This window comes from Myotis yumanensis, unplaced genomic scaffold, assembly GCF_028538775.1.
Source record: "Myotis yumanensis isolate MYYU_CA2020_CCGP unplaced genomic scaffold, mMyoYum1.0.hap1 SCAF_6, whole genome shotgun sequence".
Lineage (NCBI taxonomy): Eukaryota > Metazoa > Chordata > Mammalia > Chiroptera > Vespertilionidae > Myotis > Myotis yumanensis.
The window spans coordinates 25,906,152-25,929,841 of record NW_027223757.1 but is presented as its reverse complement, the minus strand read 5'-3'; the positions used below and the strand labels follow the sequence as shown (position 1 = coordinate 25,929,841).

General features: G+C 37.2%; 1 protein-coding gene across 10 annotated transcripts in view; it reads left to right on the top strand.

The window, feature by feature from the left end:
- The window catches only part of REPS1 (RALBP1 associated Eps domain containing 1), a 75,627-nt gene that overhangs the window by 23,155 nt on the left and 28,782 nt on the right, over nt 1-23,690 (top strand). For 8 of the 10 annotated variants that reach the window (XM_070417793.1, XM_070417785.1, XM_070417786.1 and 5 more), the window contains exons 2-8: nt 7,248-7,371; nt 8,959-9,155; nt 9,288-9,441; nt 9,935-10,059; nt 10,591-10,753; nt 11,028-11,091; nt 12,414-12,568. In XM_070417793.1, coding sequence (XP_070273894.1) covers nt 7,248-7,371; nt 8,959-9,155; nt 9,288-9,441; nt 9,935-10,059; nt 10,591-10,753; nt 11,028-11,091; nt 12,414-12,568 — 982 coding nt within the window. The remainder of the gene's footprint in view (nt 1-7,247; nt 7,372-8,958; nt 9,156-9,287; nt 9,442-9,934; nt 10,060-10,590; nt 10,754-11,027; nt 11,092-12,413; nt 12,569-23,690) is intronic. The other 2 variants (XM_070417788.1, XM_070417789.1) reach the window with 2 other exon arrangements.

Sequence of the window (23,690 nt, the reverse complement as noted above, 5' to 3'; positions counted from 1 at the left end):
GTTCCTTTGTCTTATGGAAATGTAACTTCTGCTGGCTCCCTGTTTCCTTGTCTTATGGAAATGTACCCTTTTGCAACTCTGTAGCCCTGTGTTTTTTTTCCTATGGACCCCCAATTCTAAAAATTCCCCAAACCTGCCTATTTCACCCCTAAAAATTCCTGTTTCAAATAGAAAACTAACTGAGCTCTGTGCTTGGGCATAGCTTCTCAAAAGGTTGCCTGCCTGCCTTTAGGAGTAGATTGGATGCTGACTCTTAAGATGGATTACTAAACGCTAGAAACATAGGCTTTTCTCTGGGGCAACAACCCCCATCTTAGTATTTCCCTGACATTTTATTTTTTTAGAAATATAAATTCTAGGTTTTTTTTGTTTGTTTTCATTTGGAGGGTAAAGTCTGATTGCTAGTATTGTAAGCAACTGTAGAAATAGGGATTTTAATCTCTGTTCCAGGGTCACCCTAGCTTTTCTGGGTGAGTCCCTGGATTTTACAGGGAAGATTGATTCTTTTCCATGGGTATTTTTTGCACTCATTCTTCCATCTTACTACATTAGGTGCCACTCTGTCTGCTTTCTCATTGCTAAACTTTATTGACATTTCTTGTCAACTCATTGTTCCCCCTTCCCTCTTATTTTTGTGTATTTATACCCTGTATCATTTTAATAAGATTTCTGAAGGGAGAGGATAAATTCCTGTGCTCAGTGTATTGTTTTAAATCAGAAGTTCAAAATACTTAGGAATGCATGAGAGCATCCTCTAATTTAGAAGACTTTTCATCAAAAATTATAATAAAACCCACTTTGGTACTTAAAGGCATTAGCTCTTAGCTCTCAAGAAAATGTGGTTTTCAAGAATAACTTAGTCTCTGAAGTCCTAGACTGGACAGTATATTATGATCAGAGTAATGAAGAAAAAGTAGTAATAATGATACTTGTGGACCAGACTCTATTATTAAAATACTTTATTAAATACCCATTGCATCCTCACAGCAACTATATGAGGTAGTATATTTCCACAGTTTACCTTGTTAACATTAAAACCTGTAAAGAATTTTTGTGAGTTTGAGCCAAACTGTTGACATATGCTGGGAAGCAGAACCTCAAAGAATTGATATAATGCTCCGGAGATGGTAGGTTTACATCTATATTTATATATTGCAATCAAAGGAAGGGATGTAGGTGGGTTACATGAAATCCATTGGTGATAGACTAGAGAGGTGGGAGAAAGCAAAGCGGGGAAACCCTTGGGATTGGATATAAAGTAAAATGATAGACACTTACTTAGGTGGGTGCAGGAACACTTAACATGATAATGAAGGAATTTGTGGTATCTGCCCTGGCACTCAGTTTTGCCCCAAGGGGTCCAGAAAAAGGGAAGTTACAAGTTACCCAGACATTTCAAGGGTGTGTTATTATAGATGTAAAAAGACAGGCTCAGTTAAGGTAAAGGTTGACCTTGTCAGTGAAGATACCAGCCTAGGATGTAACTACCCACCACAACTGCTTTTAGTTGAAGTTTAATTTCAGACCATCCTTTGTGGTTACTTTAGGTCTCTGAGTTTGCAAGACCGCCATGCAGGCCTTCCCTGAGCTTGTCAGATTAGCATGTGGCCCCTTTCATCCACAACCTGTGAGGAAACTGAGGCACAGTGAAGTTCTATAACTTGCTCTCAAGTGCTGTATGAATGATACAGATAGATGATTTGCTTGTCACATTGATCTCTATAGGCATTAAAGTAAACTATAATTAAGTTTATTTTCCTAGATGTTAGTGGCTTTTGGTAAATACTATGGAACAGAGTAGTGAAATCAATCCTCCTGGTTATAATCCCCAAAGAGTTCTCTCTCACTTATCCTTTTTCCCCCTCTTGCACTGTCTTGCTTCATGACCCGCATTCTCTCGCCATGTGATCTTAAGCAGCCGCATGGTCCATGTCCACGTGGACCCCACACGCAGTGGACTACTGGGAACACAAGCTTAACTAGCCAGATGCTAGACTGGACTTTGCTGTAATATGGAGTGGAGATTCTGGGCAGTGACCTTAATCTTGTCCCTGATGGAGACAAGATCGGACTTTTTCCATGGCAGGACAGAGGGAAATGGGACCTTGGAAATCCAGGGTTTTAATTCCACAGAAATAAAGATTACTCATCCTCCTATGTGAGTCTTAGGAAATTCCTTTCCTTTGTAGCATTGCAAGAGCTCCACTTCCACAGGTAACAGGTGGGGACACAGAAGGCATTCCACCCATAACAGAATGACCCTATATTTGTAAAATTATGTGTATTACATATGTGTGCTCATGTATTTGTATACATGTAGAAAAAGTTGAAAAGTGGAACTAGCTGAAAGAACTTACGAAAGAAATTGTTGTTGTTTTATGGGAATTGTAGGAACTTTTCATTCTATATCCTTAAGCACCTTTCATTTTATAATGTTAAGAAAATAAAGCTTAATAATTCACAATAACTATCAGCAGTATACTACCAGCCATCACCAGCTGGGTTTCCTAGTTGAATTAGAATCTAATGGGTGGGGTCTGGGAATCTGTATCCTAACAATTTAAGTGGTTTCACTGGGCTAGAGAAAGAGTTGCATGTGCAAAAATATGCCAAATTTACATTAAGGGAAAATTACCATAGAGAGTTCATTAAATTAATGAGACTACTTTGAATAATATGCTAAATTAATTTCAAATTTTGGAAGCAATAAATGATTTTCTAGGAAATTATATATTTTATAGATAGAAAACCTAGTTTATACCAAATAATAAGGAATAATATGGAGACACATGTCAAAGGTATACAAGTCCACCTTGTGTCATAAGTGAATTCTTCTAAATTTTTAAGGATTACATAATTCCTAATCTATTGAAAGAATTGTAGACCAGAGAGGAAAAAAGTAAAGCCAAACCTTTCACATATAGGTTTTTTTTTTAAAGCTTAATCATTTTAAAACTGTGGTTAAAATTTTATAAGTATTATGTTTTTAAAGCAATACACCATTACTAAATAGAATTCATTCCAGGGATCAAAGGATGGTTTGATGTTTAAGAACTCTATTACTAGAATTATTAATCTTAATAGACCAAAGAGAAAAATTAGGATCTTTTAGTTTTTTGCCTGGACATGCACAAAATAAAATAACACCTACTTGTGATTTTTGAAACTATGAAACTCAAAGACAAAACTCCTAGAGGAGTGGAACTAGCTGAATAGTTTCTTAATATAACAAAGATATTGCAGGGTGTTAGCCAGTATCCATCCTTAATGATAAAACACTAGATGTTGTCCTGTTAAAGTTAGGAGTATGACTATTAATAAATGCCATCCCAATTAAAATCTCAATTTATTTTGATAAAGGGTTCTAAAGATTTATTTGGAAGAATAATATGAGAATAGCCCAGAAATGGTTCTAAAGATTTATTTAGAAGAATAATATGAGAATAGCCCAGAAATTTTTTAATAAGGAAAAAAAATTGAGGGCTGCACTAATCTTATTGGAATTTAGATATTATAAATCTAAAGTAATTAAAAAAGAGGTCTAGGGTTCGCTATACAAAACTGTGTAACATAGGGAGCCAGAAATCCTATCTAATAAAGAGGAATATGCTAATTGACCCTCACGCCATCACAAAGATGGCATCACCCACAGCCAATAAGGAGGGAATATGCTAATTGACTGTCCCACCCTCAAAGATGGTGGCACCCACACCCAATGAGGAGGGAATATGCTAATTGACTGTCATGTCCTCAAAGATGGCGGTGCCCAGTCCTCTAAGCCCCACTGGGGCGGCAGGCATGCGGCAAGGCCGGAGTCCCCCAGTCCCCTCAGCCCCCAAGCCGCCCAGGGCCAGCCTGAGGTGCAGGCAAGCCTCGGATGGCGGCTGCCCAGCCTCCCAGGGCTGCCTGAGGCTCAGGTAATCAGGGCCGGCCGAGGCTTGTGCTGCTGGCAGTGGCAGCAGCAGAGGTGTGATGGGGCGTCACCTTCCCCTGATCGCCGGGTCACCTACTGCCCCTGAGGGCTCCTGGACTGTGAGAGGGGGCAGTCCGGGCTGAGGGATCCCCCTCCAGTGCATGAATTTTCATGCACCGGGCCTCTAGTGTATATATATAAAAGCCTAAGCAACCAGCCGACTGGCCAGTAGCTATGATGCGCAATGACCACCAAAGGGCAGACACTCAACACACAGGCATGGAAACATGGAACAGACTGATGAATCGAAGAGGGAAGGGGGGGAGGGTGGGAAGATATTAACCAAAGATGTTATATGCATACTAGAGGCCTGGTGCACCGGTGGTGTCCCTCGGCCTGGCCTGTGGGAATCGGGCCGAAACCGGCTCTCCAACATCCCCCAAGGGGTCCTGGATTGCAAGAGGGCGCAGGCCAGGCCGAGGGACCCCACCGGTATACGAATCTGTGCACCGGACCTCTAATAATACTTATTAAGTGTGTGAGTGGTTTTTCAAGGTACTGGAGAAAAGATGAGAAACAAGCACTCTCATATTGACAGTGGGAGAATAAATTTTAGTAACTTTTTTGAAAGGCAATTCGATAGCTGTTACATTTCAAATATAAGAATACTTTGGTCTAGCAGTTTTGCCTTTAGGAATTGGTACCAAATATTTCTTTAATGACACATTTTGTCTAATTCACAAATTATGATGATAAATCAGACTTCTCGATACTGTTTCATTGGGAATCATTTTTGCAAATTGTATGTCACAGCCCCTTCCCTCCTTTCTTCTGCTTTCAAGAGCTTATGGCCCCTAAAATTGGTATAGCTTGAAGAGATAATTAGTGATAAAGTGAGTTTTTTAGGTGGCACAACCAAGATCAGTTGTAGAGAAATAACTGCAAATGTTGCCTTTGAGCCATTTCTCTCCCCCTTTTCAAACTTCTTTTCATGCTTCCTGGGGTGGAATTTTTGGCATGCAAACTTAAAATTGTGTTATGTCTAATACAGTAAAAAGATAGTATCCTTTAGGTTTGGAATAAAAAAACCTGGTTTCTAGTGCCAGTTCTTCCACTGACAAGCTCTGAGATTTGGGGAGAAGCAAAATTACCCTTATAAACTTTGTTTCAGAGCCAAGCATCTTAACCTGTTTAGTACCTGTCTTTCCACTTCAGTTCTTCCAGTTCATTCCTTAACCCATTGCAAACTAGATTTTACCCTGCTACATCTCTACTCAAGCGGCAGACACCTCCTAATTTCAAAATTCAGAGTACATTTTGCTCCCTTTTTTATTTGGCCCTGCTGTTTCTCCCTTTTTAAAAATTATTTATTAATTTTCTGAGTAAATTATATATATATATATATATTATATATGTATATATATTATATATGTATATATATTATATATATATATATATATATATATATATATATATATATATATATATAATGTAGGTAGTGAATACTGACTCATGTAATGAAAACATAGAAGTGTTCCTTAATTTCAGCACCCAAAAAAAAACACTGGCATATTCACTGCCATTTATATGTACACTAGAGGCCCAATGCACGAAATTCGTGCAAGAGTAGTCCTTCCTTCCCCCAGCTGCTGGCACCAGCTTCCTTCTGGCACCCGGGACCCGGGCTTCCCTCACAGCCGGCTTTGTCCAGAAGGTCATCCAGAAGGACATCCGGAAGGATGTCCAGTCTAATGAGCATATTATGCTTTTATTATAGATATCTAATAAAGTTGGGATTATATTTGTACACTGCTTTGTATCCTGTTTTTTGTTTTAATAACAATATTGTAAGCAGTGAATTTTAAAGGCTGTGTAGTTTTCTTACTATGTGGTTTTTCCACAATTCATTCTATCGGTTTTTGTTTTTGTGGTAATTTTAGTTTGCTTCTCTTTTTTGTACTTTTCCCCTGCCTCTTTCTTAGGTTTCTTTTCACACCTGCCCTTTAGGTTGTGGTGCTCTCCTGATTTTCCTTTCACGGCCCCTGAGTCTCCCACAGGTACCTGAAACAGATGTAACAAGGATAAATAAACTACATGTTTCCCTTAAGGGGTGTAAAGTGGGCAGAAAAGGGTGGTAGATAAGGGCAATAATCCTAATGAAATCCTGTGCAGCCTGCAAGCCTGTGTGCCTTCCTTCCTTAACTCTCCAGCCCTCCTTTTCCTCCTAGTTCCCTTAATGTAAACCTGCTTCTTTATCTTCCTTACTCTTAAATTTACACATGAATGATACCGCTTAGTGGAAGAAAAAGGAACTTCTTCCAGTGCTGATCAATCACAGCCAAAATTACTGTATTTTCTTGTGCATGTAAACAAATGATCATTGTTATACATTACTGAACCACTGATAGGTGCTTTTCTGAATTCTAGTAAATACGAACTTTGCTTCTGATTTATTGTCATTTCCAAGGTACCTTAATCTTCCTTTGAATGTTTTAGGGAAAAGAAAACATACTAAATATGCTTCCTTTCTACAGGAATTTATATATTTTGAGAAATTGAGATAAGGATACTTAGTGCTTATTTTACTTTAAGATTATAATGTCTGTATAATAGACATCTACTCCAGCTTTTGGAGTTATAATTTAATCTTGTAACAAAAAATTCGCTTTTGTAGTCTGATATGTAATTGCTATAGCCAATCTAGAAATGCTTATTGAATGACTAGAATGTCAGTGTAGATCCTTGAAAGCCTAACTGCTTTAAAAAAACAAAACAAGCAAACAAATTGTTGTTGTGAAGGAAAGAGTATAACCACATTAAATGCAATCTGGAAAATAAGAGGCAAAAGTCCTACTCTTAATCTCACTTAACAAAATTACTCATAGAATTTTCATATATTTGGTTGTTTTCAAATTTGTGTTTATGTGGTTTAAATGTGCCCTGCTTTTTTCCCACTGAATATGTCATTTTATGACTATTATTTAAAATGGCTGCATACTAATCTGTTAGTTGCATGATCCTGTTGTATGCACAATGTTAATATAGAAGAGTGTTTCTAAAACATATATATATGACTCTTAAGAAAAAAATAGTTATTCTAATAAAATAAAATCGTTTAGCACATGGGTTTTAATAAGTAGGCAAACGATAACCTTCTTATTTAAGGTCAGTGCCTTTTTGTTTTCAAACATATGAACCTGAAACTTGAGAAAGTTGGTCGTCAGGTGAGAGTAATATGTCAACTGTGTATTTTGGAGAAGTTATCAACAGAAGTTAGTTGCTTATTCAAAGAATTATTGTCATAAATCTTATGTTACATTGTGTTCTTTTATAGATTATGGAGCTTTGTGGTGCAACAAGACTTGGTTATTTTGGAAGAAGTCAGTTCTATATTGCTTTGAAACTTGTAGCTGTTGCCCAGTCTGGTTTCCCTTTAAGAGTGGAAAGTATTAATACAGGTAAATATGCGACACATTAGTAATTGAAATGAAAATAGACTTCAAGTCACAAATGAAGTTGAGTCTTTCTGATATTACAGTGGCATTTGTGACCTTGAGAAAAATGTCATGACTTTATTCTCCCCACCTTGCTATTTAAAATTTGTGAATATTAGAACACATTTATATCTATATGTACTTCCTGCATATTTGATTATATAAATCTGTTAAAATGGTGATTGTTATAGCATAAATTTACTAAGACTTGTTTAGAATTTAGGTAAGTAATTTTATCAAAGTAAAGGATGTATTGCAGTGACCCTGATATATGCTTTCTTTATATATTTTTCTAAGTATAAAGCAACATTATACTTTCTTTTCTTGTTTGTGAAAACTGAACGCTCCATATAAAATTAGAAAGCATTAGTTAACCAAAACTTTATGGTTGATAGAGATACTATTAAAATATTGGCAGATTAAAACCTAATTATAGGCATCTGACTGCCTTATTCGTATCACCTAGGAAAATTTGTTTTTCTCTTATTTGGAGGTGTGCTGATAATGAAGTAGATGGAAATTTTATAAGGTAGGCACTTAAATGCAGAGAGTTTTGTGATTTTCATAGGGAAAAGAGGAAAGAGAGAACTGCATTTTCTGTAATGTTAGGATTTTTATACAGTAGTATTAGTACCAGCTTAGTTTTAAGTGCTCAGTGTTTAATGCCAGCTTAGTTGGAGGTTTTCATTGTGGACCCCTAGTGTGACGCACATCCTTCTCCTCATGTTGAGAGTTACATTCTTTTCAGGTAATTTTGAGTACTTTGCATAAACACTGAATAAACTTCATTTCCTCCTTAGTGTGGAAATTCTAGGGGAGATTCAGGGAATTATAGTGGAAGGAAGTACATTTTCTTCTGAAAATGATTCTGCTATGTTCTTCTGGTCTAGACTGACCTACGGAATTCTTAGTTTTTTATTTTTCTTCTTTATTTAAAACAGAATGTAGGGTATCTGCCTGTAGGAGTGAAGTAAGCCAGACTAAAGTTGGTAGATTGAGCTGCTTGTACTGTGTCTTTGGTAGGTGAACAGTAAGATATTTTCAGGAATTTCTGCCATGAAAATGTTTGGATTAATCTAGTCTCAAACTTGGTGACATATTCTGTGTTTTACTTAGAACTCGAACATCTTACTTTAGAGAATTAGTGTGAGTAGAAACAGCATAGGCTTTGGGGTCAGACCGACCTGGGTTTAGATTTTGTCACTTACTATCAATGAGCTTCAGTTTGCTTACCTGTAAAATAGGGACTTTGCAGGGTTGATATGGTTATGAGTGCAAACATAGGACCAGACATGCAATGGACATTTAATACAGCTATTTTTATAACCCCTTGGAAGGACAATTTGGTATTACTATTTCTTTCTAGGTTAGGGTCTCCCTAAACAATTTAAGGAAGAGGATGAATTAAATTTCGTAGTGATAGACATTTTGTTTCTGTTGTTTATGTATCAGTTTTGCAAAAATTCTTTCTAATATCTAATTCACCTCTTCAGGTTTTAATGTGTGCATCTTTTTTTATTTTAAAGTAATGATTATTTTTGCCATTAATAGTAAAGGACCTTCCTCTGCCAAGATTTGTTGCTTCAAAGAATGAACAAGAGTCTCGCCATGCAGCCTCATATTCTTCAGATTCTGAAAATCAAGGGTCTTATTCTGGTGTTATTCCTCCACCACCTGGAAGGGGGCAAGTGAAAAAGGGGTCCGTAAGCCATGGTACTGTCCAGTCTCGTACATCTACAGATCAACAGGTAGTCACGTGCATGTCAGTATTATCAGTTAACATCCTGTGTAAATGTTTACACTAAAACTTTTACTGAATGCCTTAACAGTGAAAATGCTATCTTAAAATTAAAATTTAAAAATAATGATACTCTTTCTAGGAGCCTGCATCTCCAGTAGTTTCACCACAGCAGTCCCCACCAGCGTCTCCACACACATGGAGGAAACACAACCGTCACCCCAGTGGAGGAAATGGTGAGAGGCCTCTTGCAGGACCTGGGCCATTTTGGTCTCCCTTTGGTGATGCACAATCAGGTATTTAGAAGTTCTAAATGTAACAGTCATTTATTAAAGGTGTAAATTGAAGGAAACTTGATAACATTCCTTTAAGAGTTGCCTCCAAAAAAATTTTAATTATAAGTTAAGTGCCTTAAATGGAAGCAAATGCCAACTGTGAAAATTTATAAGTAGATGTATCACTTTGAACATTGGTAATTGCATTTATTTATATCTATGATACTTAGATAAAAGTTTATAGATACCAGATTCTCTGAAGGTAAAATGAATGAGTGATTATTTCCTAGAATATTATATATATATTAGATTAGTTTCAGTAACAATTTAAAAGATTTAAATGAGATAATTTTCAATTGACAAAATTTTTCATTTTGGAAATTAACATTTCTACAAAGTTAGAACTCGAAAGAAAACTTATATAATATGTGTATTGTGAATTGTTACAATAAAAAACCAGATAACTTTATATTCTTTAAAAGTGAGTCAGCATGTTTGCCCATTCTGCTTGTAGGTTCTGCTGCTGGTGATGCAATGTGGTCAGGGCATTCTCCACCTCCACCTCAAGAAAACTGGGTCAGTTTTGCAGATACTCCACCAACCAGTACTCTTTTAACCATGCATCCTGCTTCTGTCCAGGTGTGACATTTTATTGGTATTGCATTTTTATTTGCTTCATTCAAAATACTGCTGCACTCATTATTTTATATTTTGCTGTTGCAAATTTTATGAATGTAAATTCACTTTTATTTAAAAACCACAAAACAAACAAACAAAAGCCAGAACTCCACTCTATGCCTTTTCTTTAAGTCTGTTATCATTGAAATGTTTCACTAAAAGTTTTGACTGATTTTTCTTTCTAATTTCTTAGTGAACTTTTGAAAGGTTTCGGCATCTAGGAATATATTTGCTTGGCTTTCTTGGCACATTTTCATAACTTTCTGTTGCTTACACATTGCTGTCATTCTATACATTTATATAATCATTGTCCAAAAACATTCAGTAACCTGATTATAAGTATGTGGTTTGCTGATGAGTTTGTGAAGACTTCTTATATTTTAAACATCCACAAAAAGTAAGTTTTACTTTCAAAGATAAATAACCTAGCAATCTTGGTCCATGTAATCATATAGATAGATACTGTACTGAGGAAAAAATGTTTCATTACAGGACCAGACAACAGTACGAACTGTAGCTTCAGCTACAACTGCCAATGAAATTCGTAGGCAATCCAGTAGCTATGATGATCCTTGGAAAATAACAGATGAACAAAGACAGTATTATGTAAATCAGTTTAAAACCATTCAGCCTGATCTAAACGGATTTATTCCAGGTGAGTTGTTAAAAAACAGATTTTTCTAGATGGGGCAGTTCAAAGTCTCAGTTTCATAATCTCAAAGACATGGTTTTATTGGTCAGAGATTATAAAAGATAATTAATTCTCAAATTGTCTAAAAAGAGTTTATAATTACTAGAGACCAAGAACATGACATATACACATGTTAAGGTTACCTTTTTTTGCAATGAAAAAGGTCTTAAGACCACATTTGATTCTTGGGTCTGTAGGTTCAGAATAATGCTAAACAACACTGTTTTTAATATTTCAGGATCTGCAGCTAAAGAGTTTTTTACAAAATCAAAGCTTCCTATTCTTGAACTTTCTCATATTTGGTAAGTGTGGGGTATATTAGTTGGGTAATGTGGGTTATTTCAAAGGAGTTTCCAGCAGGTAGATTTTTTTAACCTTAAAAATAAACTATTAGAATAACCTTTTAAAGAATGTTCTTATAACTCAGTATTGTCTTGAAATAGTCAGCTTCTCTCTCACTCTCTAGAGAAGAAATAAAGTGATACCAGTAGAGTAGTTCTTTTAAAAAGTGCTAAAAGTCTTTAAGCTATAGTAGCTGTTTCTTATTGCTAGTATAATGCATGGAATAAAAGCTAGTTTGCTCATACATGGTTGTATTTATTCCATTTGGTTTTAAACAAATTTAGTAAGTCCTATACCAGCCATGAGCTTAAGAACAGTGCTTACATGCATATAAGCATAACCAGTGGACACAAGACACTGGGGGGTAGGGGAGGCTGGGGGAATGTCGGGGGGGGGGGGGGGGCGCGGAGGAGACATATGTAATATTCTTTGTAATACTTTAAGCAATAAAACAAAATTTTTAAAAAAAAGAACAGTGCTTAACACTCATTTAAATACCAACTGAAGACTCAGGATGGTTGCTGTGTGGTTGGAATCAGTCATTAAATTACAATCACAAATTACTTTTAAAAAACAATTGTCAGATAAGCATAAGTATTGTTTCCACTTTATATCTACATATTTCTCTATATTCTAAATTTTATTAATAGGGTTTTTAGTAGCATAGAGTGCTATAGTAGGAGATAGGTAGATAATGCCTAAAACCAAAATGTTAAGAACTAGCAATATATACATGCTATTTATAGTTTAAGGTGATAAATTAAAAAAAAATGGTTGTTCCTGCATCTAGGAAATGGAAGGATAGCAGGGTGGAGCTGCTGTCTTTTTGTATCAAGCCTTGTAATTGTATTGGATTCTTTAAAATACATACATATAGACTTTTAATAACAATAAAAACAAAGTTTTAAAAATTTTTAGTGACTTATTAAAAAAGCCTGATTTCAACTAAGTCCTGTACCTAAAGATACATATGGTTAAAGGCCATTTCTTTGGTGACCTTATTTTTGGGGGGCTCTTTTTTCAGCATTTTATTATGAAAATTTCAAGCTCTTAGAAAAGTTGAAAGAATTGTGCCTTAAACCACCCACATGACCATTGCCTGTAATCTACAGATATCTGTTTGCTATATTCACTTTGTTACACATCTTCCCATCTATGGGATTTTTTAAATTACTGATTGCTTGCACTTTTTCTGAAAAAGGATTTCTCTTTTTCTTTTTTTTCTGAGACATAAAGGGATCCAAAGTAGAATAGGATTCCATTTCTGATGTTTTTCTTTTAGGGAACTCTCAGACTTTGATAAAGATGGAGCATTAACACTGGATGAGTTTTGTGCTGCTTTTCATCTGGTAGTTGCTAGGAAGAATGGCTATGACTTACCAGAAAAACTCCCTGAAAGCTTAATGCCCAAGCTGATTGATTTGGAAGACTCAGCAGGTAAGATCCAAGAGCTTGAAGAGACCTGATTGTGTGCCTTGACAAATAACACTTGGTTCTCAAAGCACAATCTAGATGTTAAAACTTAGCTTAAAAGCATAAGCATTTCATCAAGGGCATGTACATTTGCCATTAGAATAAGATGTACAGCCTGAACTGGATCAATATTTTGTCTGTTTAGTCAACTGTAAACAAAGATAAAGAATATATGCCACTATTTTATTTTACACTTGTGACCTGCTGAGATTTGAAGAGCATTTCACAGTGTCTTGGTATTTTGTCATCCTTTAATTACATTTTATATTGTCTGAAGTGGGGAAAGTAGCCTGTCTTCATTATCAACATTTTTCTATTTAATGCATCTTAATTTGTTGAAGGGAAATACCTGGTTTATCATTAGACCTTTGCAATCTGCAAACATTTTCCTTTTAAAAAGCCAATTTCTTCAGATACTAAAGAAATCTGGAAATTTTGTGTTTGATGTAGATAATACTACATTGTTGTCATGTTTACAAGAATGCTTTTATAAATGCTCATATTTACAGATAGTTTTATTTTAAAAGAAATAGAATATAGGGGGTAAAAAATGAGTACTTTCTTTAAAATTCTGAATGAATAAAAGGAAATCTAATGTTAAATTAATGAGTCTAATTAAAACTAAATTACTGTCTTTGGTTTTTCTATCTAAATTCTTTTTTAGATATTATGATGGAAGGAATTTTATACTTTTTAAAAGAGAAGTTAAAACAGAATTTGGCTCTCAAAAGGGTATTCATCTATTGGGCAGCTTCTGTTTAACCCAGAATTGCATATAATCTGACTTTATTGTGTAAATTATGCAGTAGGAATCATATGCATATTATTATTGTCAAAAAGAGGACTATCTCCTTAGATTCAAGAATCTGTGTGCTTCTAGTTTTGCTAATTATTCCTGTGACCTTGGGCAAGTTCTTTTTGTTTTTCAACTTGAAATGTGTATTTGATGCTATTCACATTTCAGGGCCTGAACACACTGACCTTTTATCAACCCATAAGTCTATTTAAAATTTTAGGGTTGGTTTTAGTTTTTTAGAACCATTATCCGGTGAGAATCCTAGAGTTTTCCTGATCATTTTAGGCAGTTATTAGGTATCAGTTAACCTCTGCCTTGAGCTAAAAGCTTAGTATTTTTGTTGGGTAATTTTGCTTCAAAGTACTTTGATTTACCTAATTAAAAAATAAACAAAAAGAACTTCATTTGGTTTATTTCATAGTAGCCAAAAGGGAAGAAACTGTGGTAGCCACATATTTACTGTGCCATTGATTTTAAAATTAGGCCTTGTGTCTAGAGTTTTTCTATGACTTTAATCCTTTAAAAACTGACAGCATAGTATAATTTAAATCAAGCTTATTCTGTTGTGTGTCATTTTCTTGAGACTAATTCTGTTATCTGTTGCATATAGATGGGTGAATCTGGCTTTTGCATGTAGTCTTTTTTTCCTCTCTTTTATTTAATTTAAATAAAATCTGGGATTCTTTGTAAACTTGATCTACTGCCTGAATTTTAAGGCTAATGATTTAAGTAGAAGTTCTTTTCTGGGCATTTTTCTTTTTACTCCTGTTAGATCTGTTTAGCACAGAGTCACTCTTATTTTTCCCCCTACATACACCTCTACACTATTGTTCTAATTATAATTTTTAAGGTATCAAAGGCTCGTAGTTGTTGGGGTTTTTTTTTTACCATTTGCACATAATCTATGTAATTTTTTGATGAAATTTATTGTAAACATTTGACCACACAATATTAACTTCAAATCTTCTTTGCCTAACCAATAAGTGATAAATTTGGAATTTTGTTAATTTGGGGTTGGGGGAATGATTAACCTTTTTTTTTTCTCCCAGCTATCGTAAGCCTGAGATTCATATGCCACAAGTCCTTTGAATATAGAAATTGTCATGTGACACTGTGGATCAATCAAGATCTGTAAAAATCCTTTTAAATAGCTGTGTTTTTAGAAGTTCACAGTTGAAGGGGAAACCACCCAAGCAGTTCCTTTTGGCTGACCTAAAAATTGATCATAAATATTTCCTCTATGGAGCTTTTCTGACTTTCAGACAAAAGTAGTTGCTATCTTCTCTGATCTCTCATAGTATCCTATGTGCTGTTTATTGTGGCACCTATCACACTGTTCTTTTTTTTCTTTCTCTTTGCACCACTACATTCTGAGTTAATTTTTAAAAAAAAGAAAAAAGGAAATGTGTCATATTCACTGTAGTATCCCCAGGCTCTAGCACTTTGCAGGCATGTGCTCAGTTGCTCAGTAAATAACTGCTGAGTGAATTAATGCTAAATGTGTGCCATTTTTAAAGTAGGATATTTTTCTTAACATATTTCTGTCTTTGAAAATATAGTCTTTTGTTATATGTTTGTAATGTTGGGACATACTAAAATATTCACTCTATAAGTATTTTGTATTTACAATTTAATAACTCATAGAAAAATAGATGGTGAAAGTGATTACTTGAGTTACAGTTGTTTGGAGAAACGAGCTAGGCTTTCTAAAAGCATACAAACATGGGTGGGATAGATACATATTTTTTCCAAAATTATTTGAACAAGTTTATGGTATTAAATAGATAAAATAAAATTGCTAAGGGTCATAGGTATAAGTACGTACACAGACCTGAATTAAAATACTTATATTTAACATCAGCACTAAATATGGCAACTAAAGTAAATAAAAAGGGAAACTTGATTTTTGTTGTCTTACAAAAGAAAGCATATAAAAGTTCATCTGTGGAAACAGTTTTCTGAACCTGAATTCAAGAAAGAATGTTTATCTTCCAAGAATTGTTATCTTCTTTAAAATAAAAAAGGGTTAAGGTGACCTGCTAGCCTACCACAATAGTGTATCATAAAGGGGAAAAAAGCATGTTAAGATGCTTTGCATCTTAATTTCAATCTCCAAAGAATCTTTGTTATAGCACAGTTGCAGTTTTACATACACTGTATTTTATGTGATTACTAGAGGCCCGGTGCATGCATTCATACACCCGTGGGGTCCCTCGGCCTGGCCTGCGCCCTGTCGAAGTCCAGGACCCCTCGGGGGATGTCGGACTGCCAGTTTCAGCCTGATCCCCTCAGGCCAGGCCGAGGGACACCACCAATGCACGAGTCCCTCTGAGATTCATCAGTCTGTTCCATGTTTCCATGCCTGGGTATTGAGCATCTGCCCCCTGGTGGTCAGTGCATACCATAGCTAACGGTCAAACAGTAGAACGGTCGCTTAGGCTTTTATATATATACTAGAGGCCCGGTGCACAAAAATTTGTGCACTGGGGGAGGGGGGGGTCCCCCAGCCCGGCCTGTGCCCTCTCACAGTCTGGGATTCCTCGGGAGATAACAACCTGCTGGCTTAGGCCTGCTCCCGGGTGGCAGAGGGCAGGCCCAATCCCTAAGTGCAGCCCCTGGTCAGGCTCAGAGCAGGGCCGATTGGGGAGTTGGGGCGCCGCACCGTCATGCACAGAGCAGGGCGGATCGGGAGGTTGTGATGCCACCCTCAGGGTAGACTGATTGGGGGGTTGGGGCATCGCCCCCTGTTACACTCAAGGCAGGGTCGATGGGGAGGTTGCGGCGCCACCCCCTGTCACGCACAGAGCAGGGACGATCAGGGGGTTGGGGCGCTGCCCCCTGTCACTCACAGAGCAGGGCCAATCAGGGGGTTGGGGCGCTGCTCCCTGTCACTCACAGAGCAGGGCCGATCAGGGGGTTGGGGCGCTGCCCCCTGTCACTAACAGAGCAGGGTCCATCAGGGGGGTTGGGGCACTGCCCCCTGTCACTCACAGAGCAGGGCCCATCAGGGGGTTGAGGAGCTCCCCCCTGTCACTCACAGAGTAGGGCCGATAGGGGAGCTGGGGCACCACCCCCTGTCACGCACAGAGCAGGGAAGATCAGGGGGTTGGGGCGCTGTACCCTGTCACACTCAGGGCAGGGCCAATGGGGAGGTTATGGCTCTACCCTGTCACACACAGAGCAAGGCTCGTGGAGGGGGGTTGGGGCGCCACCCTTTATCACCCACAGAGCAGGGCCGATCAGGGGTTTGGGGCACCGCCACTGTCACACTCAGGGCAGGGCCGATGGAGAGGTTATGGTTCTACCCTGTCACACACAGAGCAGGGCCCGTGGGGGCGGGGGGTTGGGGCACCGCACCCTGTCACACACAGAGCAGGGCTGATCAGGGGGTTGGTGTGCTGCACCCTGTCACACACAGAGCCGCAGGGCAATCAGGGGATTGTGGAGCTCCCCCCCATCAGGCACAGAGCAGGGCTGATCAGGGGGTTTGGGCGCTGCCCCCTGTCACGCCGATCCTGGTGCCGGGAGGCATATTACCCTTTTACTATATAGAATAGAGGCCTGGTACACGGGTGGGGGCCGGCTGGTTTGCCCTGAAGGGTGTCCTGGATCAGGGTGGGGGTCCCCACTGGGGTGCCTGGCCAGGCTGGCTGAGGGGCTGAGGGCTGTTTTCCCGCTGGCAGTTAACTAAAAGCTCCCAACCACTCCTTGTTTTCTTTCTTTCTTTTTTTTTTTTTTTATTCTGGGCCAGCTTTAGCTCTGAGGCTTCCCTGCTGAAAACATGGATACAATGTTGCGGTCCCGGGCTGACTGAAAGCCGGTTTTGTTTAGCTTCTTATTTGCAACATAGTAATAGTTGCTTAGAGTTGCAGTTGAGAGTCCGGCAGGTGAAGTGGGGAACGTTGCAGTCTGCAGTCCCTGGAGGAAGCAAGCCTCCCTGCTCGCTTCAGTGCATGGCTGCCAGCCGCCATCTTGGCTGACAGTTAATTTGCATAAGGATACGCTGATTAGCCAATGGGAAGGGTAGCGGTCGTACGCCAATTACCATGTTTCTCTTTTATTAGTGTAGATATATTTGATAGAATAGTGCCCCGGTGCACAGATTATGCATATTGAAAGGAAATTAATTGAAAGGTGGCCAGCAGGGTGAGACTGGGCGAGACGGGCCAGACATGCCCTGGAGCCAACCTCCCTCAGTCCCTCCCCAGCCAGCCGCACCTGGGGCAGCACTGTGGCTCGAAGAGCATCTGCGGAGGGAGCAGGGTCCCTCAAGTAGGTAGGGTCCCTTGGCCTGGCTTGTGGGAATTGGGCTGAAACCGGCTCCCTGACATCCCCAGAGGAGTCCTGGATTGCGAGAGGGAGGTTCTCGGGTGACCCACCCCGGAATAGGGCTCCCTCTTCTCTGGTTCTGGGGTGCGTCACCCGAGAACCACCGCTGCCAAGTCAGTGCAGCTCGGCAGCTCCTGCGTTGAGCGTCTGCCCCCTGGTGGTCATTGCACGTCATAGCTACCAGTCAGACGGTCGCCTACCTTTTATATATAAATATCTCCCTCTCAAGCTACACTAGAGGCTCTTGGGTGGGCAGTAACTAGATTGGTCTTGTTCATTTTATCTCAGCACCTAGAGCAGTGGTTGGCAAACTGCGGCTCTTTGGCCCCTTGAGTGTAGCTCTTCCACAAAATACCACATGCGGGCGCGCACGTACAGTGCGATTGAAACTTCGTGGCCCATGCACAGAGGTCGATATTTTGTGGAAGAGCCACACTCAAGGGGCCAAAGAGCCGCATGTGGCTTGTGAGCCGCAATTTGCCGACCACTGACCTAGAGGATGCAAGTTGAGTACATAAGTAGGTGTTTTTTAAATGACTAAATGGCTGAACTACTTTTTTAAAAACTGTTTTCTGTTTTCACGCACAATGCTCACGCCAACAACTCAATATCTGACTCAACGCTCAAAGAGGGAAAGGAATGTGCTCCCCATTTTGTCTCCTCTTTCATAACCACTGCTTTGTACAGTAAATTTGAGCAAATTTTCATTATTGTTAATATTATTGACGTAGATCCTCAAAATCCTAAAAGTACTTCTAAAATGAATGTTTTTAAAAGCCAGAAATTTTTAATGATGTTTACTATGCAGATTTATAGTTGAAACTAGACTGATGTGAGTTAATCGCTGTTAAGAGTTTTTCTGTATTCATCCAGAAAATTTTAACATAAAAGCTTACACAAGTAGACATGCAGATATCTGTTTTAACACAAGTGCATTCACACTGTACATCCTTGATTGTTTTTTCTTATAATATTGGAGATCTTTGCACTTTGTCATCTACAGACCTGATACCTTAATTTAACCAGTCTCTTATTGATGGGTTTTGAGGTCGTTTCTTGGCTTTACCTTTAAAACAGTGCTGCAGTGGACATGCTTCTACATATATTTTTTTATAAAGAACCTAGTATTTTTTGTTTTTGAAAATTCACTCTCCAAGTGCCCTTAGTTGCAGAGGAAAAAAATAATGAAAATATGCACTAATATTGATCATTAACTTTCCAAATAAGGAATTACTTCTCAAGCCCCTCACACACACACACACACACACACACACACACACACACACATACACACACACACAAATACACTTTTAACACTAGAATTATTTATCTCAAGATAGTTGGGTATTATAGCTCAGAAATCAATACAATTACAGATATTGGCAAAGATGCACCATTTAATGAAATTGGCCATAATAATTAGAACTGTTTGTATTTCTGGCAAAGACATTGACAAGCAAGGTTGGATAGATAATACTTGAGCAAACCTTTACAAGATGACACACTAGGGGCTTTAAAAGATGATAGTTTAAATATCAGTGGATTAGTCAAAGTCCTTGGGAATAATTGTACCTTTAATTTTTTTTTTATTTATTTTTTATTTTTGCAGAAATTGCCTTTTTCTTTACTATTGTGTTGTAAAAGTCAAAAGTGAAGTAAAGGGTATCTGTCTTCTGCTAGAAAGAAAACTCCATGGAAATGGGAGCCTTATCTTTTTGCTCAATACATATTTCTATTTACTGTATTTATGTAGGTCCTCAGTAAATTTATCGACTGAATTCTTGCCTTTATTTTGCCACCAAATTGCACCCACAAAATTTAACATATTTCATTCTTTGTTTTCTGTGCACATTTTTACAAGTTTCTCTGTACATTTTGAAGACAAAAATGCCAATCAAATTTCTTTTTCACTTTATGAAATTAAAGTCCTTATTGTAAGTTGACTAACTTTAAAAGGGCTTTTTCCATTTTTAGTTGTCCTGGGTAATGGGAAACTCCTATATATCTGTAGGTAATATTCTTTGAAGTAGAATAGCTGAATCAAATAGTAGTTTCTCTAAAACGTTGATCAGTACTGCCAAAAAAGGCAGTCAGTACAATTTAATTCATATTTTGGGTAATTGCTTTGTTTCATTTCAAACTTTGTTAGACACATTTTACTTCCTTTTTTTAATCTTTGATTTTAATTTAAAACCTATAGACTTCTATATAGACATTCTTAAGGTCAGCCTACTGAATAAGTTCCATTTTATGGCATGTTGAGAGAAATGGAATGAATTTTGGAAATAGAATATAGTTTTTGATGTATATAATATTCAAAACAAAGTCTATCTGAAATTGTCTTTAATTTCTTTCCCTGTCTTTTAAGAATGAATGAAAAAGGTCCCATTTCTAGTTTTTCTTGAAAACTTAAAATTTATCAAAACCTGTGTATCTTTTAGATATTTTTTCTCATAAGAATAATATTGCCATTTCAAATAAATAAAAGCTATAGTTTACTTTTGCTTTGAGGAAGCTATTAAATGAAATTGGAACCTTAAATCTTTATGATTGAAGAATTTTTCCAACAAGTATTGCTACTTGAAAACAAAATAAGTTTAAAACCATAAGACTTTTGGGAATGTATGTACTAGTATATATTTCTATAAGATTAATAATAGCTGACAAGTCATTTTTGAAACAATTTTTTAGTGTGTTGAATATAATACTAAGAAAATAACAGAAGTCCAGGGTGGGTAGGTGATAAGCCGAGGTAAAAACTGAAGGTTTTTGAGAAAGGTGGTTTGGCAGGTACACTGCACTGAATTGAATCTGCAGAATTTTCAGAGTCTTTGGGGGATAGAAAGATGAGACTACTGAGAGCATTTTTATTTTCTAGTGCAATACAGAAAATATGGTTTGCACTCATTTAATTTGCACTCATTGCTAACTTTTAAATGTAGCCTGACAATATGTCAGTCAATATGATCACAGTGTTGTGTCTTCCAGGCACACTCTTATACATGGAAATACTTTTTGCATAAAGCCCTTTTGGGGTTGACTTTAACAAATAATTTAGGCTCATGCTCTTCTTTTTCAGCCCTGATGCTCTGATGATGTCAGGGGCAGAGCAGAACCCTCAGGAGGGAGGCAGGGTTGACACAGTGTTCCAGCAGGAGGCTAGGTTGGAACACTGCATCAGGTAAGAGTAAAACTACACCCCTGCCTCCGTGAGGATACGGACTACAGACAAACTTTTGTGGGCGGGCCTGAAGCTCTTTGTTGGAGTATTCATAGGGAGCCAGGTTGGTAGAAGGAGATATAGCTTATTTACAGACTTAATGCTCATGACTGTTAGTTTCTAGAACATAGGTAATTTGCTCTTTTTACTACTGCCATTTGTCGTTCTATATATGAAATAGGAAAGAAACAATGTGTAATTCTGCTAATTCATCCAGAAATAATTTGGGGGTTTTTAAAGACAGACTAATTTTTTAAAAAATATTTTAGTCTTAGAACCCCTTTACATTCTTAAAGATTATTGTGGACCCTAAAGAACTTCTGTTTATGTGACTTAGATCTATCATTAGTTGCCCTATTAGAAATTAAAAATGATAAATTTTAAAAATTTTTACATCTTTTTAAAAATTACAATTATAAGCTCCCTAAATATTAGCATACATATTTTAGGAAAATAACTATATTCCCCAAAATAAAATAAAAAATTATGAAAAGGGTAGCATTGTTTTTACATTTTGTAAATCTCTTTAATATCTATTTTAGTAGAAGACAGCTGGATTTTCATATTTGCTTCTGCGTTCAGGCGGTTAGGTATTATTTTGTTTGAGGTATCAGGTGTCTGCAGACTAAGCACTGAGTGCCAAATCCGGTCAGCTGACTGTTTTTCTATAGCCCACAACAAAAAAGTGGTGGTTATTCCTTTTTCTTTTTAATCGTTGGAGAATAAAGAGAATATTTCATGACACATGAAATTCAAATTTGTAAAATTATATGAAACTCAAATTTCATTGTCTATTATTAAAATAAAGCCAAGCTCATTTCTTTACTAATTATCATGGCTGCTTTTGCATTGCAACAGCAAAATTGAATAGTTGCACCAGAGACCATATAGCCTGCAAAGCCTAACATATGTACTATCTGGCCCTTGGTAGAAAAATGTTGCCAATCCCAAGTACATGGAGAAAATCTTGTCTGGCATAGTGAAAGGAAGGACTGTTTTTAGATAATTATGGATATTCTTTGCTACCACACCAAATATCAACAAATGGTAATTTCTTAAAGGTTAATTGCAATGTGAAAGCTGAAACCATATTAATGAATTATTTGTACTGTTAAATTCCATAGATCTGTTTTGCACTTTGAATATACTTTGGATTAATCTTTTGCCCATACATGATTTTATAACATAATTGATTATTTGTAAAATATTGGTTCATTGAGTTATACAGATATGGATACACATTTTCCAAAATTCTAATTTTCTCTTGAAAACGCAAAGTTTGTCATTAGTAACAATACTGAAGACAGTTGTTTTCCTGAAGTGACAGGCTCACTTAACTCATTTTTGAGAAAATGCGTAAAAGTCTGAATAATTCGTTTGTCAGCTGTTCTTTAAAGAAAAATCACGTTCCATGAAAAAAGTGGCCAGTTCAGCTCACAGCCAAATCACTCAAGACCACTTCCTGGAGATGATCATCAGTGTGCTCTGATAAAGAGCAAAAGTGCAATATATATTGCACCTCCTCATTACTTTGGGACTCCATTACATAAAATTGCAAACATATATTTCCCCTTTTTCCTACAAAGACTATTAAAAAGATGTGTATTCAGGGCTAAGATTTAATAAAATAATTTTTACCTCTTAATTGTGAACGTTCTTCAGTGACATTGCCATGCCTATTTATTTAAACTGGAGTATGTGGGGGTGAAGAATACAATGACTAGTACAGGATGGGGCAAAAGTTGGTTTACAATTGTTCCTATGGGAAAAAATACAATAATTAATAAATAAAAATACAAGGATAAACTCTATGTTTCGTGTCCTCACAACTGTAAACCTATTTTGCCCACCCCCGTATTATTTTGGTGCCACTGCCTTGTTTCTTGTTGATAAGCCAGGAGTTTTACCCACCATTGCTTTTGCATCATCAGTTCAAATGCCAGCACAGGAGAAAAAAATAATAATATGATGATTACAAAATCTTTTTGACTTTTCAGATGCCCTAAAAGAGTCATGGGGATTCCCTGGAGTCCATGATCCACAGTGTGAGAACTGCTACTCTAGGAAAATGACTCTGTTGGAATACTTACGAAGTATAATTATTTGAGTGAATAGTATACTTCAAGAGGCTACATCCACTACAACTTTGTACCAGTGAATCACAGAGGTTCCCAGAATCTATCCCAAATTATAACTGCCCTGATGTGGGGGTAGGGTACCATCTGGACCTAAATTTGCTAGTAGAAGACTGACATGAGAAAGCCAGGCCAGGGCCCCAGCTTACCCTAAGATGATATGTGAAACTAAAGTAATATAGTCTGACTGTAGATAGGTTCTTTGGAAAATTAGTCACCTTATAGTTAATACTGTTTTAATTCAATTTATTTTTCTTCAACAACTGCTTTGCTGGATCTCTTAAAACACTTCTCCATTCACCATCCTCCTAACAGAGTTTCAGTTTCATTAAATTCAGATTTATAGCCATTATATCCTTTCCTTAACTTTCTTTCTCTTTGTTATCATAGGAAAAAAAATCCATAATTTTTGTTCACACTAAAACCACAAGCTATTCCCATGAGGAATTTGCTGCTACTAGTCATTATAAATATTATTTCATTAGTTTTTTCTCTAAGAGCTTTGATTTAAGAGGTCTTCATAGAACATTATTGGAAGCCTTTCTGCCTCTTACTGTTTCTATACTGCAACATTTTTATCAAGAAAGGGATAGAATTAAGAAAGAA